Below are 16974 nucleotides of genomic sequence, written 5' to 3'. Positions count from 1 at the left end.
TATCTCCTGGAGACCCATTCGAGCTTGATGTATGAGAAACATCTGATGTAGCAACATGGAGTTTGTGGCAGAAAAGACATCACAAAGTACCTATTGGTTTTTGGAGCGAGCAACTCACAGAAGTAACAAAACTGTTACAGACCTCTGGAAAAACAAGTACAGTGGTACCTTAAGATACGAGTTTAATTCGTTCCGTGACCAAGCTCGTAAGTCAAAATGTTCGTATCTCAGATCAATTTTCCCCACTGAAATTAATTGAAATGAGATTAATTCGTGCCAGCCCCCAAAAACCAACCCCAATTTTTTGTTAAATGTTTTCAACATAAGAAACATCTCTATATATAATCTTCATTTGGATCTTGATCTTTGTTTGTTCGCGAATGAATTAGAAGAAGAAGCACTAGATGGCAGTAGAGACACAGCTAAAACATAGGCATTGCATTAAGGATCTCCTCCAGGCTTATACTACTGAAGACTGTAGTACTCCAGTCACACCTCAAAACACAGACATTCAAACTAAACAAATTGTTGTGCTTTAAATTAACTAAAGAGATCTACATTTAGATCTTGATCTTTGTTTGTCTGCGAATTCCACGCATGCGTAGACCACCTTCCAGTTTAGGACGTTGTTTGTTACTCACGGATGTCAACAATGTGCCGGAATAACGAAAGGGGTGGTGGACAGTGTTACGCTGGTTAGCTCCTGAGGCCTGGTTAGAGAATGAGATTGCCGAAGATAAAAGGTACGTGCCTACTTAACATATGAATGAAAGAAAGACACTGGGTAAAATGAATGACAATGTAACAGCATGTTCGGAAATTATTATTGCTATGTTGTAGCCGGCGAGTGCTGCGCGTCTCACAGTTGTACTGTGGCTTGCTCACATGTCAGTGAAGTGATCCCTATTTATGCTTTAAAGAGCCTGGATACCTATGTGTCCCCCTTTTATAACCATTGCTCCGTGTATATTGCCTTACTCTATGGATTGCCACAAAGCAACCTATGAGATTGGAGAAAGGTTGAGAAGAGATCGTGAGAGGAAACGACAGCATCGTGAAAACAAGACGGGCTGTGAACGGACAGAAGCAGAAATGCTCCCACACCACCACATAATTACTGTTCGGACATGGATTCCGAGTAGGCCGTTCCTATCGAGTCAATGTCCAAGGGTTTTCTTTTGTAATTTTGTTTCCCTTATAAAAAATCATAATGCTGTGCAACGAAGGGCCCAGTTCACGACTGGCAGCCGCGTTTAAACAGGGAGCCCTTCACAGACAACTTTAACACGTGCAACATAGTTGGGCGCACATGGCTAGTGTATTTATAATGAACAAATATTGTATACAAACAAAATAAAACCTAATGCATAAAAGAAAATCTAAAGAAATAAACAAATGTTGGCAAAGTCGATTAGCATATTGTAATGTTTTTTTCTTTTTTGCCACGCTTTCATCACTTTCATTCTCAGGGCGTTTCAACAGAAACTTGTCCAAGGAGCTTTGTTTAGTCCTCCCCTTTAGAATGTTTCTGAAATAAGTTAGGCAACTGTCAATAAATAGCACCACTGCATGACCAGTTGCAACTTTTTCAAGGTGTTTCTTTTCTTTAAAGTTCTAAACTTTTTCCCACGTGGCAAACACTTACTTTATCTAAGTTTAAGAGAACCTCCTCCGCGATACCGATCTCCTGCAGAACCTCCATATGTTGCCGCGTCTGTAGTTCCGTCAACTCCTCCGTCGATAGTTCCTCGGAATGTGCGGCGACATGCTCTTCGATGGCTCATATTTCGAATTTTCGCTAATAACTCAAGGCAAAAAATTGATTTAATGATGGCCCGTATCTGAAAAAACTCATACATTCGGGCACTCGTATCTCAAGGTACCACTGTATTGGCTGCCTGTGTTGCACTAGTACAAACAGAGAGCGCTATAAGAGACAGTTAGGTGATGTTGAGAACAGGGCGACCAGTCTAGAGGTGGGTAGGAGATGAGACAGGTGTAGGCAGAAAATGTGTAGCATAGAATCAGACACCGCTACAATGGAACGGCTATCTTCAGGCTGGAGCAAAGCTGAGCACTGAAGAACCAAGCACTTTATTGGAACCAGTGACAGGCACAGTGTGTTTTGAAAATCCTGAGGACATATCAGGAGTCCCATCGCTGGAGACTTTGTTTAAGGAGGCTCCTGCTTTTACAGACTTAACCGACAAACAAACCTGCACAAAACCTGTATAAAATGAGGAAAGACAGGAGTGCAAACCAGTCATAAGGGCAATTGCTGACGTGTCAGTAAATGAGGGAGACAAAGTCTTGACTCTATGTCTGGGTAGGACTGACGCCCTTAAGAGTACAGATAAGCCAGTTCCAGATTGAGCCAGGACGTAAATGTTGGATTGTGGTGCCTAAAAAACCACAAGAAAAGACATGAAAGTGTGGCACAAGGCCAGTGCTCATAGAGGGACAGAAACTGACCACTTTTAGACCAACACAAAAGAATAACCTGAGAGCAAGTGAGGTGACAGAGAGGAGAATCTGCCAGAACGTGTGCAGAGGATTTGCCACAAACTTGACATTTCTATTTTTTTTTTCCTGCTACCAAGTCATTCATTTACAGTCAGTCAGTCATTATCCAACCTGCTATATCCTAACACAGGGTCACGGGGGTCAGCTGGAGCCAATCCCAGCCAGCACAGGGTTCAAGGCAGGATACAAACCCCGGGCAGGGTGCCTGCCAACTGCAGGGCACACACACACACGCACACACTAGGGACAATTTAGGATTGCCAATGCACCTAACCTGCATGTCTTTGGACTGTGAGAGGAAACCCACGCAGACACGGAGAGAACATGCAAACTCCACACAGGGAGGACCCGGGAAGCGAACCCACATCTCCTTACTGTGAGGCAGCTGCGCCACCACTGCATCACCGCCCTCATTCATTTACATTTATTTGCTTGGCAGATGCTTTTATCCAAAGCAACTTATAAAAAAGGTAAACATAATGGAGTAACATTAGGCTACAGCCTGTTTGTTGAGCAAGTGTAGTAGGACAGGTTACAAAGGTTGACTGCCACAAGTGAAGAGATGTAATAACTAATAATTTGCAATGCTATATTAAGAATTGATAAAGCAGTTAAACTTAATGTGACATAAAATCAACTAACAATATGAAATATCATAAAGTTAGACAGATATTTACAGAACAGATGGGCTTTCAATTGCTTCTTAAATACATCGAAGGAGTCAGCAGGTTGGATGGTGGTGGGCAGCTCATTCCACCAACTAGGAACTACACAGGACGAGAGTCTGGATTGAGACTTGATACCACATAGAGAAGACATCAGCAGATGCTGTTCACTGGCAGACCTGAGTGGGCGAGAAGGAGCAGAAGACCTCATCAGTGTCTCCATATTACTCAGGTGCTGACCCATTGACTACTCTCTAGATAGGCATCATGGATTTGAACTTAATACGTGCTGCTACAGGGACCCAATGTAGCGAGCTGAACAGAGGAGTGACATATGCCCATTTCAGCTGGTTAAATACAAGATGGGCTGCTGCATTCTGAACCATCTACTGCAGCTTGATAGCACATGTGGGTATTCCTGCCAGAAGTGAGTTGCAGTAGTCCAGATGTGACAAGGTCAAAGCCCGGACCAGAAGTTGTGCTGCGTATTCTGTCAGATATGGTCTGATCTTCCAGATGGTGTACAGTGTGAACCTGTATGATTGAGAAATAGTAGAAATGTGGTCATCAATCACCACCCAACGGTTGCATACTAACTTGGCAGGTGTTAACAACAGTGAGCCAAGCTATTCAGAGATGGGGAATTGAACAGAGTGGCTGTCCAGGATCACAAGAAGCTCAATTTTTGCCAGGTTAAGCTGTAGATTGTGGTCCTTCATCCAGGTTGAGATATCAGTAAGAAGTGCAGAGACTCTAGCTGATAATGTGTTGTCCTCAGGAGGAAACGACAGGTACAGCTGCATATCGTTGGCATAGTACTGATAAGAGAACCAATGGGTTTGTAAGATGGAGCCCAGCGAGTGGTGTGCAGAGAGAAAAATACAGGATCCTGCACCGATCTCTGGGGCACCCTTGTCAACTCACCTTACCAGGACACACTGCGCGATCTGCTCGAGATGTAGGACTCGGATCATCTGAGAGCAGTCCCAGTGATGCTAAGGTAAAACAGGGTGGCAAGAAGGATGTCATGGTTGACCGTGTCAAAGGCGAAGGAAGTATCTAGCAGGATCAGGTTGGTAGCTCTTGCAAATCGTAACTGGTTGACCACGGTCAGTAAAGCTGTTTCAGTAGAGTGGTTCTTGTTGAAGCTGGATTTGAACCTTGAAAGTAATGTGTGGGTCAGGAGAAGAAATAGATGGCAAATGCCAAAAACACTTTGAACTAATGACTCTTGATCCAAGCAGCTTATTCCATTTGCTTGGGAAGTCGTCTTCTTCTGCTTCTTCTTCTTCTTCTGCTTCTGCTTCTTCTTCTTCTTCCTGCTGCTCCCATTAGGGGTTGCCACAGCGGAACATCTCCATATCTTCCTGTTCTCTGTATCTTGCTCTGTTACACCCATCACCTGCTTGTCCTATAGGATCTAAGTTTTATTTGTGTAACAGTAATGCACCAGGGTGGAACAAGTGTCAATGTTAATGTATTGTGGATTTTGCGTTAGGATAAGACACATAAGGATACAAATTGTACAAGTCTAGGTGTTAGGACACATGCTAAATTACAACTTTTTACAGGGTATAGTACTGAATTTTTAAAATTTGTGAAACAAAGTATTAGGGAAATTATTAACTAAGAGAAATAAACAGAACAAAGTTTGTGGGATAGTGATTAATGGTGCTTTTAGGAACTGGGGCACTTGAAAACAAAGTTATAGATTGAAATAGTTCAAATTAGCGTCTGTTGGTGGCAATACAGAGAAGATAATTAGTAATATGGCTTTTAGGGGCCCCAATAGTTTGGACTGTAATGCAACAGAGATGGAGTACCTTAAGCAGAGAGTGGCTGTGAGTGGAGTTGTCAACTGGGAAGCCCAGGCGCAAACCGAGGATCTCACCTGGAGGCAGAAAGCTTGGGTACAGCCCTCACAGTTCACATGCATTCCAGCAGGGGGCAAGTGTCTTGCATTCATGAGAGTGGTGCTGACATCTTCAAAAAGAGGATTGACACCTACTGTCAGCAAGGATAACTGCTGGTTTTTAATGAAACAACGGTGGGAGCCTAGCACAGACCACCGCTGGATAAACCAACAGGGCAGCTTTGTGAATGCGAGCATGAAGGTGTGAAGATGGTTGCTTATGTAAGGACTCTGTCTCTGGCTAGACTAGTCTTTCAAGGAAACATAATTGGACTTTGGAAATCTTTTGAAATATATTCAGCCGCTGCCACCAATGTTACTCTTGAATGGCCAGGTCATACGCAGAATGCTGGGCCAGATATATTTTCCAAAAAACAACAAAACTAGTATCTTTTGGGTGTAGGAGAATCGAACTGTTACTTTAACTAAGAAATAGATATGGCATTGGTCAGCAGCTTTAGGTAATGTTCATTTGCCACGTCTAGCACCCCTTAAACCAGCGTTTCTCAACCTTTAAGTATTTGCTAGTTTTCATAACAGTTTTAATTGCGCCCCCCTAACGTTTTTTTGAAAGGTGCCCACTAATACCAATTTGTTCTTTTTTAAATTAATGTTATATCATAGATGCATATTTTATTATACCTACTTAACATTTATCAACATTTATCTAACTCTATATTTATTTTTCTAGTATCAGAATGTAGTTTAAGTTAATTTGTTTTGGTTTCAATAGATGTATTTTTCATATTTTCGATTCTTGCTTTCTTTTTTTCACATTTTCACGCCCCCCCTTTTTGTTACTTCACGCCCCCATAGGGGGGCCCACCCCACAGATTGAGAACCACTACCTTAAACTATTAGAAAACTTACAGCTGCATATTACTGAGATTTATATAAAGGAAAACAAAATGAATTCTATGCTGAAACACATTACAGGGGGTCCTTGGGTTACGACGTCTTGACATAACGATGTTTCGAGTTTACAACACTCACTCCCATAAAAACATAAAAAAAATTGAGATGTGAGTGTTTTGACTTATGCTGTTAGCATCGTGCTTACAGACTACATGGGCAAACTAGTTTGGTTTGCAAATGCGTTAGGACAGGTAAGTGACTTAGGCTAGGGTGTGTTTCAACTTACACCCAAATTCGTGTTACATCACTTTCGTAGGATCGGAACTGTGTCGTAACCTGAGGACTCCCTGTATTACACAATTAAAAGTGAACAGTTGAGAAGACAACTCAGTCTGACTTTGCCACCTACAAGACTGCTTCTTCGCTCCCAAGCAGCACACCTAATTTAAGAAATCAAAGACTGCAAGAACCATTGTTGAGGAAGTTAGATCAACTAAGTCATAGCTGGCGGAACGTTTTTGTGAATGTTCGCACTGTTCCTTTCCATTCAAAGTAGTGTGGTGCTGAGGTGTCGCTTGCTGCACAGCTGCGCTCAGGTCCTAACTTGGGATCCAGTGGTGGTTCTTCGTGTGGTGGGTGCGTCAATGCGCCGCATCAGTGCAGGTTACCAACTTTACCCATAAGGGTAGAATGGTTCAGCTGAATCATCTGTGAAAGACGCTATATAAGTGCCTGACCCGGCACAGACTGACGCTGAGGCACGTACAAAGTGATAACAAAGCTTTTATTAATTCTTCAGCTGTTGGACACGTCTTCCCCGTGCCACACAACCCAACACAGTCCCAAAGCACAAATACCACCAAAACACTCTCTTTCTCCTGTTCCGCCTCAAGCTTAGCCCTCCTTCTCCCGACTCTGGCTTCCTGAGTGGTGGTGGCTTGCCCTTTTTATAACCCACCCGGAAGTGTTCCAGGTGCTTGACCACCTGGTCCTAATTGTACCTCCGGGTGGGGCTGAAGATTCGTCCAGCCAGGCTGCTGAGTCCATGCAGCTCCCCGTAGTGGCCATCCGAACCCCCAACCAGGCTGTGGAGGACTCCATCTCCCATGGAGCCCTGCGGGTGGTTGTGGAATCACCGTCAGCCATGGAGGCTGCCACCAAGCGTCCCGGGGGAGATACTGGACTGTCCATGGTGGCTCCCCCAGAACATAACAGCAGGGGCGTCCCTGCCATCCTTCACACATCCAATTATTGTTCTTTAAAAATACATATGCTGTTGACTTCAGACATTGTGTGCCAAGGCTGAGATCACTTTAGATCACCTGGGGGTCGAGTTGTTCCAAAAGTTAACAAACTGAAGCCAGCAAATATTTACTTTGTTAAATTTAACAACAGGATGCAGTGTAATTAGGCTGGAAAATTGAACTTTTACAGTATTTTAAATGTAATTCGTCTATTTTATTTATATCTGGTTTTCATGTCCGCACTTGCTTTGATACGACAATGCACAGACATGTTTGTGCTACATGTTTTTTCATGCATTCTTACGTGTGACTCTTTTAATGACACATTTTACCTTTTTGTTCGCAAGTTTGGTATGTAATGTGTTTTTATCATAAAAGTGTTTTTTTGAATTATTTTACTTATTAATTAGGTACCTATTGGAATCCTAGATATTTTGAAGTAACAAACAAATAGCAGTAGTAAGGGAGTCTATTTTTGCTGTCGTCGACCCCCAATTTTTTTTTCATTGAAACTATCGACCCCTAGAAAGTTCAAATCGACCACTCTGGGAACTCTTGGTTTAGATAATGACTCTTAAGCTTATGTTGGAAATTTTCTGTAACAGAAAGGTCAGACTGGTACAAATTACCTTATTAATGCTTTAATATCCATGAAGTCATTCCCTAAAACTGCCATATTTCCTGTTTAGCCTAAAGTAACTTATTCAACAATCAGCCAGACCGTGGCAACTAATTGGTTGTTCCAAACTTTGTCTGATGCAATATCTTACATAAGGCAGACTTTTATTGTGGAAGGGGCAGTCAGCAAGACACTATAAATTCAAAGGATTTTACAAAGGCTGGAGGAGAGAGCGAGAGAAGCAACTGCCCAAGAGAAGACAACTCAGTCTGACTTTGCTGCCTACAAGACTACTTCTTCGTTTCCAAGCATCACGCCTGGTTTAACAACTCAGAGACTGCAACAACCAAAGCCATAGCCACCTGAAACGAAGCTTACTGTGTGACTCTAATTTGAATCATTCAGGTTGTATATTTTTATATCTAACATTTTACACCTGTTTCCTCCTTCAACTTCTTCTTCTTCATTCGGCTGCTCCCGTCAGGGGTTGCCACAGTGGATCATCTGTCCGCATATTGATTTGGCAAAATTTTACACCGTATGCATAATTAATTATTGAAATAGTTCAATAATTTGAGTATTGCTTTGCTAAGGTTATCCTGTTGTTTGTTGACATTTAGCAATGACTGAAATTGTTAATAAAGTGAACTGTGTCCATTTAGGTATTGTACTGTCAAGGCTAGTGATTAACCCTTGGCTTCTGTAAGATTGTATAACCCTTTCAAAGGTAGCGATCGGGATACAAAGCCTGACAGGAGTAGCCGTTCCTGTGCTTTTGCTGGGGTATTCTGAAGTGTAGCCCTTTTGAGTGGAAGCAATCTGAAGACAGATTGACACTCGAGTGAATCCTGTTACAGGCTCCTTGTGAGTGGAATGGCTTTCATCCCCTTGTAAGGTGTCAAAGCTGAGGTAGCTGGCCTGCAGCGTTGAGAGATTCTTGCTTTGTATTTGAGCTTTATCTGTTCAGAGTGAACGTCGAAGAGGTAGTTTTGCAGTTTATATTGTATGTGTGTATCAAGACTTAACAGTTTAGGCATTTACTGTTTTAACTTGTCCATCAATACAATAAAACCTTAGAGGTTAAATTACCTTTCCTGGGCACTTTTACTCCACAAAAAAAGTGTGGAGTCAAAAAATGTGTTTCAGTTTTCATTAATTGGTCAATATAACAATTCTGCTATGCACTATGGGAGAAAACCTATGCAAACCCCTGTAAACACACAAAGAGCATTTCAAACTCCACAAAGCAGACACTTCATCTGGAATATGAATGGCAGCCCCAAGTACCCTGAGATGGTATCACTACTTGCTGTATCCCTGTGTTGCTTCAAGCAATGCATCAATCTATTTTCCCAAGCTCACTTACAGTAATGCAACGTCAGGATCACTGACCATATTGGGCACTAAGCCTGAATGAACCCTAGATAAAATCCAAGTCTATCACAGGGTCCTCTTACACACAGAACCACACTCATATTTTCACAAATTATCCAACATGCATCTCCTTGCAGTGTGGCAGGAAACCACTGAAATAAAAACACCCAGACACGAGGAGAATGTGTAAAATCCACACAGACAGTGGTCAGGCTGGGATTTGAACCCAGTCGTCTGGAGCTCTACTAACCACAAGTAATAGAAGTCCATTTTGAAATACAGTCAATTTTACATTAAAAGTGCTGCAGATGTAAAATAAACATTGTGTATTTCACAAGATTATCTTTAATATCTATTTTTGTATTAGTAGACACAGGATTAAAACTCGCGTCAGAGTGATGCCTAAGGAGGCGTGTTCAGGCACCGCGCTCCTATAAATCACCTGAGAGCTGTTGACCTGATCGTATCACTGCACGTTATCTGTGAACTGCACACCCTGCCGAGACCCGCTCTGTTCAACACAAAGAAGGCGAGATGCAGTCTGAAGAGTACATCAGAAGAGGTAAGCATTTTGAGAATGGACGTCAAGTGGCACACTTGAACAGCTGAGATTCAGTTTAATACGCCATGTGCTCGCTTGGCCGTGGGATTTCATCTGGGATTAAGGTCTGTATAGCGACACAAAATTAAAAGAGAGATGGCTTGTTTAGGTGAGGCGAGGATGTCTATACGGCATGTGAATAAACTGATCCTTTAGAGCTTACCTTGCAATATGGAGATGGGTGGATGTAAGACGATCTTTGTGTATGCAAATCCACTATGTGTTTTTATGAGTTTTTAACTTTGAATAATTACAACATAATGCAATCAATCTTTACAGTCCCTGTCCAGGGAGTTGGCACATTTCCCTCATACATTTCAAAGATTTGTATCTTAGGTTAACGGCTGACTCTAAACTGGCACAGTATGGGTGTGAGTGTTAGAGTGCCCGGAGATAGACTGGCACTCCATCCAGGAATGGTCCAGTTTTTCACGCAATAGTGCCAAGTTAGACATCCATGGCATGCATCCTGAATCCAATCAAGTAGATTCAAGAAAGCTCAGTTTCTTATATTGTCATCATTTTCTAACCAGCTTAATCCAGACCAAGGTCACGGGAGCTGTTAGAGCCCATCCCAGATAGCAGAGAGCGCAAGGCAGGTACAAACACTGGGCAGGGCGCCAGGCTATCGTATGGCAAACACACACTAGGGCCAGTTTGGTGTCACCACGTCACCTAACATTCATGTCTTTGGACAGTGGGAGGACACCAACACAGTACATATAATAATAAAGCTTACATTTATATAGCGCTTTTTTCACTTCTCTAAGTGCTTTTCAAGCAGAGAGGTCCCAGGATGCAAACTCATGATCTCCTTACTGCGAGGCAGCAGCGCTACCACTGCTCCACCTGCTTGGATATATTGTCCAGTTGTTAATTTTTCTTTTAGTTACATGTTGATATTTTTATCTGATAATGTTTAATTTGATGTATACCAGATTATTTATGGGTGGCACAGTGGTAGTGCAGCTACCTCACAAGATGGAGACAGGAGTTCACATCCTGGGCGCTACCTGCAGGGAATTTCATGTTCATGTTCTCCCTAGGTGTGTATGGACTTCATTCATGTGCTCTGTTTTCCTCCCAGAGTTCAAAGACATTTAAGTTAGGTGAAACGGCAATGCTAAATTGGCAGCTTGTGTGCGTGCGTGCGTACCTACCTTCACCCTGTGATGGACTGGCATCCTGTTTGTGGCCCCAGCTTCCCTGAGACCCTGCTGGGAATAAGCAGGTTTGAAATTGGAAGAATATACTATTTAATTACATGCCTCTACCTTTGTACTACATACTACACTATTTATTTATTTTCTGTTGTTTATTTTAGCACAACATTCTCAAACTTCTTTAGTGCAATTCAGGGTTGTGAGGAGTGGAACCTACCCCAGCAACTCTGGGTGCAAGGCAGGGACAAACTCTGGACAGAGGGCACTAATACACATGTGCCATGACAACTTATACATGTTTGGGGATGTGAGGGAAAAATTGTACCCAGAGGAAAATCTATTTAGATATGAGGAGAGCGAGTGGGCACAGGATGTAAACCCAGGATCCTGAATTTGAGTGGCAGCACTGTTAATCTTTCTAAAATTAATTAACTTGTATATTAATTTATTATGTATGATTCTATTTATTTTTCTTTTTATATACTTATTTACTATACATATATATATATATATTATTCCAAAATGGATTAAATTCATTTTTTTCCTCAGAATTCTACACATAACACCCCATAATGACAATGTGAAAAAAGTTTACTTAAGGTTTTTGCAAATTTATTAAAAATAAAAAAACTTGAGAAATCCCATGTACATAAGTATTCACAGCCTTTGCTCAATACTTTGTCGATGCACCTTTGGCAGCAATTCCAGCCTCAAGTCTTTTTGAATGTGATGCCACAAGCTTGGCACACCTATCCTTGGCCAGTTTCGCCCATTCCTCTTTGCAGCCCTCTCAAGCTCCATCAGGTTGGATGGGAAGCGTTGGTGCACAGCCATTTTAAGATCTCTCCAGAGATGTTCAATTGGATTCAAGTCTGGGCTCTGGCTGGGCCACTCAAGGACATTCACAGAGTTGTCCTGAAGCCACTCCTTTGATATCTTGGCTGTGTGCTTAGGGTCGTTGTCCTGCTGAAAGATGAACCGTCGCCCCAGTCTGAGGTCAAGAGCGCTCTGGAGCAAGTTTTCATCTAGGATGTCTCTGTACATTGTTGCAGTCATCTTTCCCTTTATCCTGACTAGTCTCCCAGTTCCATCCTCACAGCATGATGCTGCCACCACCAAGCTTCACTGTAGGGATGGTATTGGCCTGGGGATGAGCAGTACCTGGTTTCCTCCAAACGTGACGCCTGGCATTCACACCAAAGAGTTCAATCTTTGTTTTATCAGACCAGAGAATTTTGTTTCTCATGGTCTGAGAGTCCTTCAGGTGCCTTTTGGTAAACTCCACGTGTGCTGCCATGTGCCTTTTACTAAGAAGTGGCTTCCATCTGGCCACTCTACCATACAGGCCTGATTGGTGGATTGCTGCAGAGATGGTAGACCTTCTGGAAGGTTCTCCTCTCTCCACAGAGGACCTCTGAAGCTCCTCATGACCTCCATGGGTTAGACATGTGTAATATTAGTTGGATGGATATTGTGTATTTTTTCTCCGAGACTAATTTGTGAAAGTGTTGCCTTTCAATTTGCTGCACATAATTATTTATTTATTTGCTTATTTAATAGTATTTGTTCTTGCCATGGCTTTGATATCGATCTGTGTGTGGTACCATGTTCTCTATTGTTGCTGTATATTCAATGTTTCTGCACCAGGGAGCTGAGTAAAAAAATAATTTTATTTTATAATAAGGTATATTGATGGTACATTGAATTAAATTGAGTTGGGTGGATGGATGGAAGGAAGGTACAATTAAGTAGTTAGGGTATACAGATGTTAGTTTCCCAAGACTCCGCATCAGATAACGTGGTCCAAAAATGGCAGAATAAGTCAACTCCAATATTAAGAGTGAGTAGCTTTGCATTTTGAAAAACTGGTGAGCAAAGAAGGACTGAAAGGCAGCCACCAGCAACAATAATATGATGTGCTGAAAATGTTAGCTTCTTCTGAAGGGTTGAAGAAGAATAACTCAGTCCTTATTTTAAAGTGGCACTTTTCATAGTGGATACCATCAGGGACCCCATGGTGCACATCAGTGGCTGCAGATTTAAACAATAGCCATTCCTTCTCAAATGTCTGTCCTGGGCTAGCTTTACTTGCCATTTCTTGTTTGCTTGCTCAGTTAGTAATTCAGGATTTACATGGTGGATGAGCTGTTCATTAACATTATACACAGTGGTTCAAATGATTGTCCACATTATCCCAAAGATGGACATTTCATGTTAAACTGTGTCTCAATAATGTATTTATACTTGCCTAATCAAGGCAGGGAGTGGCAACATGTTGCATGATGATTAGCACATAGAAGTACGAATTCCACTGTACTTTGTAAATTCAACAATACTGACCTATTAACCTGCAAACTGTCTCTTAGGAGACTGTGGCCCTATAATATAGATGGTGACGTCCTTTACATCTTCTGCAGCTCCGTGATGGCCAATGCGATTTTAAATGCTTTGGTGTGCTGGGCTGGTAACATCACTTCAAGAGAGGCCCACTGAATTAATAAGCTAATTAGGTGGCTGGGCTCAGTTATGAGGTAAACTCTGGACCCCCTGAAGGCTGTAGAAGAGGAGACTTCCAGCCAACGAGTTATTTAGCAGAAATGTCAAGAAATGCTAAGGTGGCTACTTTATAGTTAATTAATTAGTTACTTTTGAGAATTAATTAGTTACTTTTGAGGATTAGTTACTTTTGAGTTGATATCCAACAGCAATACACCCACATTATGCCTTACTTTAACTGGGACTGCATAGTCAGAACTTTTCTTTCGCTTTAATTCTTTTACTTTTTAATTATTCTGGTGTGTGTGCTGATCACAGTTAGATAGATAGATAGTTAGATAGATAGATATAGTCTCTATCTATCTCTATCTCTCTATCAAAAGCATTTCTTGTTATTTTATCTAAATATTTAATCTTGCCTACTACACTATCTATCTGTCTATCTATCTGTCTGTCTAAATTGGCCTGGAAAGAGAGATTAGGCTCTTTGTGATGGACTGACATCCCACCTGGATTTGGCTCTTCCCTTTTGGTAGATGCTGTTGAGTGTGATTTCCTGTGACCCACTAACAGAAATAAATGTTTTCAGAAAATAGCTTGTTGGATAGATGAATGGATGCATTGGTTCTAAAGTGGCCATAATTTGCACAGGCCAGAATCAGATGTGAGTGAAGGTGAATGGGAGGCTTCTATGCGGCCCTCTGTTTGCTTATCAGGAATAAAAAAACTCCACTCTTCAGTAAAAACAGAGAGCACATAACATGCACATCAAAGAGAGAAAATACACTTCTGTGAACTAAAAGTCTTCAAATAACCTCAGGTATACAAAATGCTTTACGCAAATAAAAACAAACAATGAGATTGCTCGGAATCCTCAGTCTGAGTTCAAAAGCAATAAAATGTCAAAGTCATTACAGATTGCATTAGACACGCAGCATATGGAATATACAATTTGCCTTGCGTAGTTAATTATAAAATGGGCCCCTAGATGGGAAATGGCTGTTCATGTCCACTTCACTTGGTGTGCTATCTCACGGCTGCTATTGAATTGCTAACGTTGAAATATAAAGCTGGATGAGTTTAAATGTGACCTGTTTGTTGTACATCTACTAAAATGTGCTTCTCAAATGGTTTCCCTCTCCTCTTCAAGCACTTTCTAAAGAATGCTAGCAAGTCTTTTTGATTTATTATATATTAATATACAACAATACATACAAAGAGGCATACAGTGTAACACTTATTATATACACTCACACAGATATACACTGCTTAGCCACAACTTTTAAATTACCTGCCTAATATTGTGTAGATTCCCCTTGTGCCTCCAAAACATCTCTAACCCCTTGAGTCTTTGGCTTCATAAGACCTCTGAAGGTGTCCTGTGGTATCTGTGAACCAAGACGTTAGCAACGGATTCTTTAAGTCCCATAGGTTGTGAGTTGGGGCCTGCATGGATTAGACTTGTTCTTCCAACACATCCCACAGATGCTCAATTGGATGGAAATCTGAGGAATTTGGGGGCCAAGTCAACACCTTGAACTGCTTGTTATATTTTTCAAACCATTCCTGAACCATTTTATGCAGTGTGGCAGGGTGCATTATCCTGTTGAAAGAGTCCACTGCCATCAGGGACTACCCGTTGCCATGAACGTGGTCTACAACAATCTTTAGGTAGGGGGTACGTGTCAAAGTAACATCCACATGAATTCAAGGACCTAAGCTTTCCCAGAACTTCCTCCACCAAATTACTTTCTTCCCATAGTGCATCCCGCTTCCATCTCTTTCCCAGGTAAATGATGCACACACACCCAGCTGTCCACATGATGTTAAAGAAAATGTGATTCATCGGACCAGGCCACCTTCTTCCATTGCTCCATGGTCCAGTCCTGACACTTGTTTGCTGCCCATTGTAGGCACTTTTAGCAGTTGACAAGAGTCCACATTGGCATTCTCTCCATTCTACATGTACTGTGTGTTCTGACACCTTTCTGTCATGGCCAGTATTATGTTTTAAAGGAATTAGTACTACAGTAGCTCTTCTGTGGGATCAGACCAGGTGATCTAGTCTTCACCCAATTGCATCTATGAGCTTTGGGTTATCCATAACCTTGTCGTGGGTTCACCGGTTGTCCTTCCTTGGACCACTTTGACAGGTTCTAACCACTACATACTGGGAACACCCCACAAGACCTGCCATTTTGGAGAAGCTCTGACCCAGTCGTCTAGCCACATAATTTGTCCCTTGTCCAACTCGATCGAATCCTTACACTTGCCCATTTTTTCTGCTTCCATCACATCACCTTTAAGAACTGACCCACCCCTGGACAGGTCCCACTGTACCAAGATAATCAATGTTATTCACCTGGCAGTGGTTTTAATGCTCTTTCTGATTGGTGTATATGTAAGTATGTAATATCACTTAAATTCTGTGGTAGATGGACAGATGTCTGTATATGTGTGTATCCAATTTTGTATTCATACTGTATGTTATTCGTACCTATTCACCTGTGTGTATGTGTGTGTGTGTTTTCCCCACATCCCAAAGACATGTATGTTTGCTTAGTTATCAGCTCAAAAGTAACTAATTAACTAATGTAGATGCCACATGGGCTGGGCGGGCATCCTGGTCAGGAGAGGGAGAAGACCACAATGGAAGGACCGGAAACGGGGATGGACAGCCCATTAAAAAGAAAAGGTATTGCTGGGTTTTTTTTTTTTATTCTTCCAGCACGCTAGATAGCAGCAGCCCTGGTTATCGGTGCCCAGTGGAAAGTCGGCAGGGCATGCTGGGAAATGTAGTCTGGCAGGGCAGCCCTGCTGGGGTCACGGGGTACTGCAAGAGGGTGCTGCAGAGAGACAAGCTCCCTACTGTGATGGAGTTCCGTGTGACCTGGAAGTACTTCATTCGGGTGAACACCCTGGCACTGGAAGTACTCCCGGGTCTGTAATAACAACAACAACAACAACATTTATTTATATAGCACATTTTCATACAAACAGTAGCTCAAAGTGCTTTACATATTAAAGAATAGAAAAATGAAAGACATAATTATAAAAAATAAATCAACATTAACATCGAATAAGAGTAAGGTTCAATGGCCAGGGGGGACAGAAAAAACAAAAAAACTCCAGATGGCTGGAGAAAAATAAAATCTGTAGGGATTCCAGACCATGAGACCGCCCAGTCCCTCTGGGCATTCTACCTAACATAAATGAAACAGTCCTCTTTGGATTTAGGATTCTCACGGAAGGGCTTGATGATGATGATGGTCACGTAGACTTCTGCCTTTTAATCCGTCCATCATTGTTGGAGCATCATGAAGCTTTGAGTAGGTGGTGGTGGCGCAGGCCACCACCACAAAAACCGGAAAAAGAAACAGAAAAGAGAGTAGGGGTCAGTACCGATTTTAGAGCCACCATGAATAGTTGTTATGATGAATTGAACATACAGAGTATCAGGATTAAGTTAAATTACGATTAAAATGAAGTTATAAAAAGGCCATGTTAAAGTAATGTGTTTTC

General features: G+C 41.9%; 1 protein-coding gene across 2 annotated transcripts in view; it reads left to right on the top strand.

Annotated features, from left to right (window-relative positions):
* Window positions 1-8052: 8052 nt before the first annotated feature.
* hdc (histidine decarboxylase) overlaps window positions 8053-16974 on the top strand; it is a 31146-nt gene continuing 22224 nt past the window's right edge. The window contains exons 1-2 of one of the 2 annotated variants that reach the window (XM_039772816.1): window positions 8053-8223; window positions 9563-9754. In XM_039772816.1, the coding sequence (XP_039628750.1) occupies window positions 9727-9754 (28 nt within the window). In that variant the 5' untranslated portion in view covers window positions 8053-8223; window positions 9563-9726. Of the gene's footprint in view, window positions 8224-9559; window positions 9755-16974 lie in introns of both variants that reach the window. The other variant, XM_039772817.1, reaches the window with a different exon arrangement.

The sequence above is a fragment of the Polypterus senegalus genome, chromosome 12 (assembly GCF_016835505.1).
Source record: "Polypterus senegalus isolate Bchr_013 chromosome 12, ASM1683550v1, whole genome shotgun sequence".
In the NCBI taxonomy this organism is placed as follows: Eukaryota; Metazoa; Chordata; class Cladistia; order Polypteriformes; family Polypteridae; genus Polypterus; species Polypterus senegalus.
The sequence above is the reverse complement of the archived record's forward strand: the minus strand, read 5'-3'. Positions and strand labels throughout refer to the sequence as shown.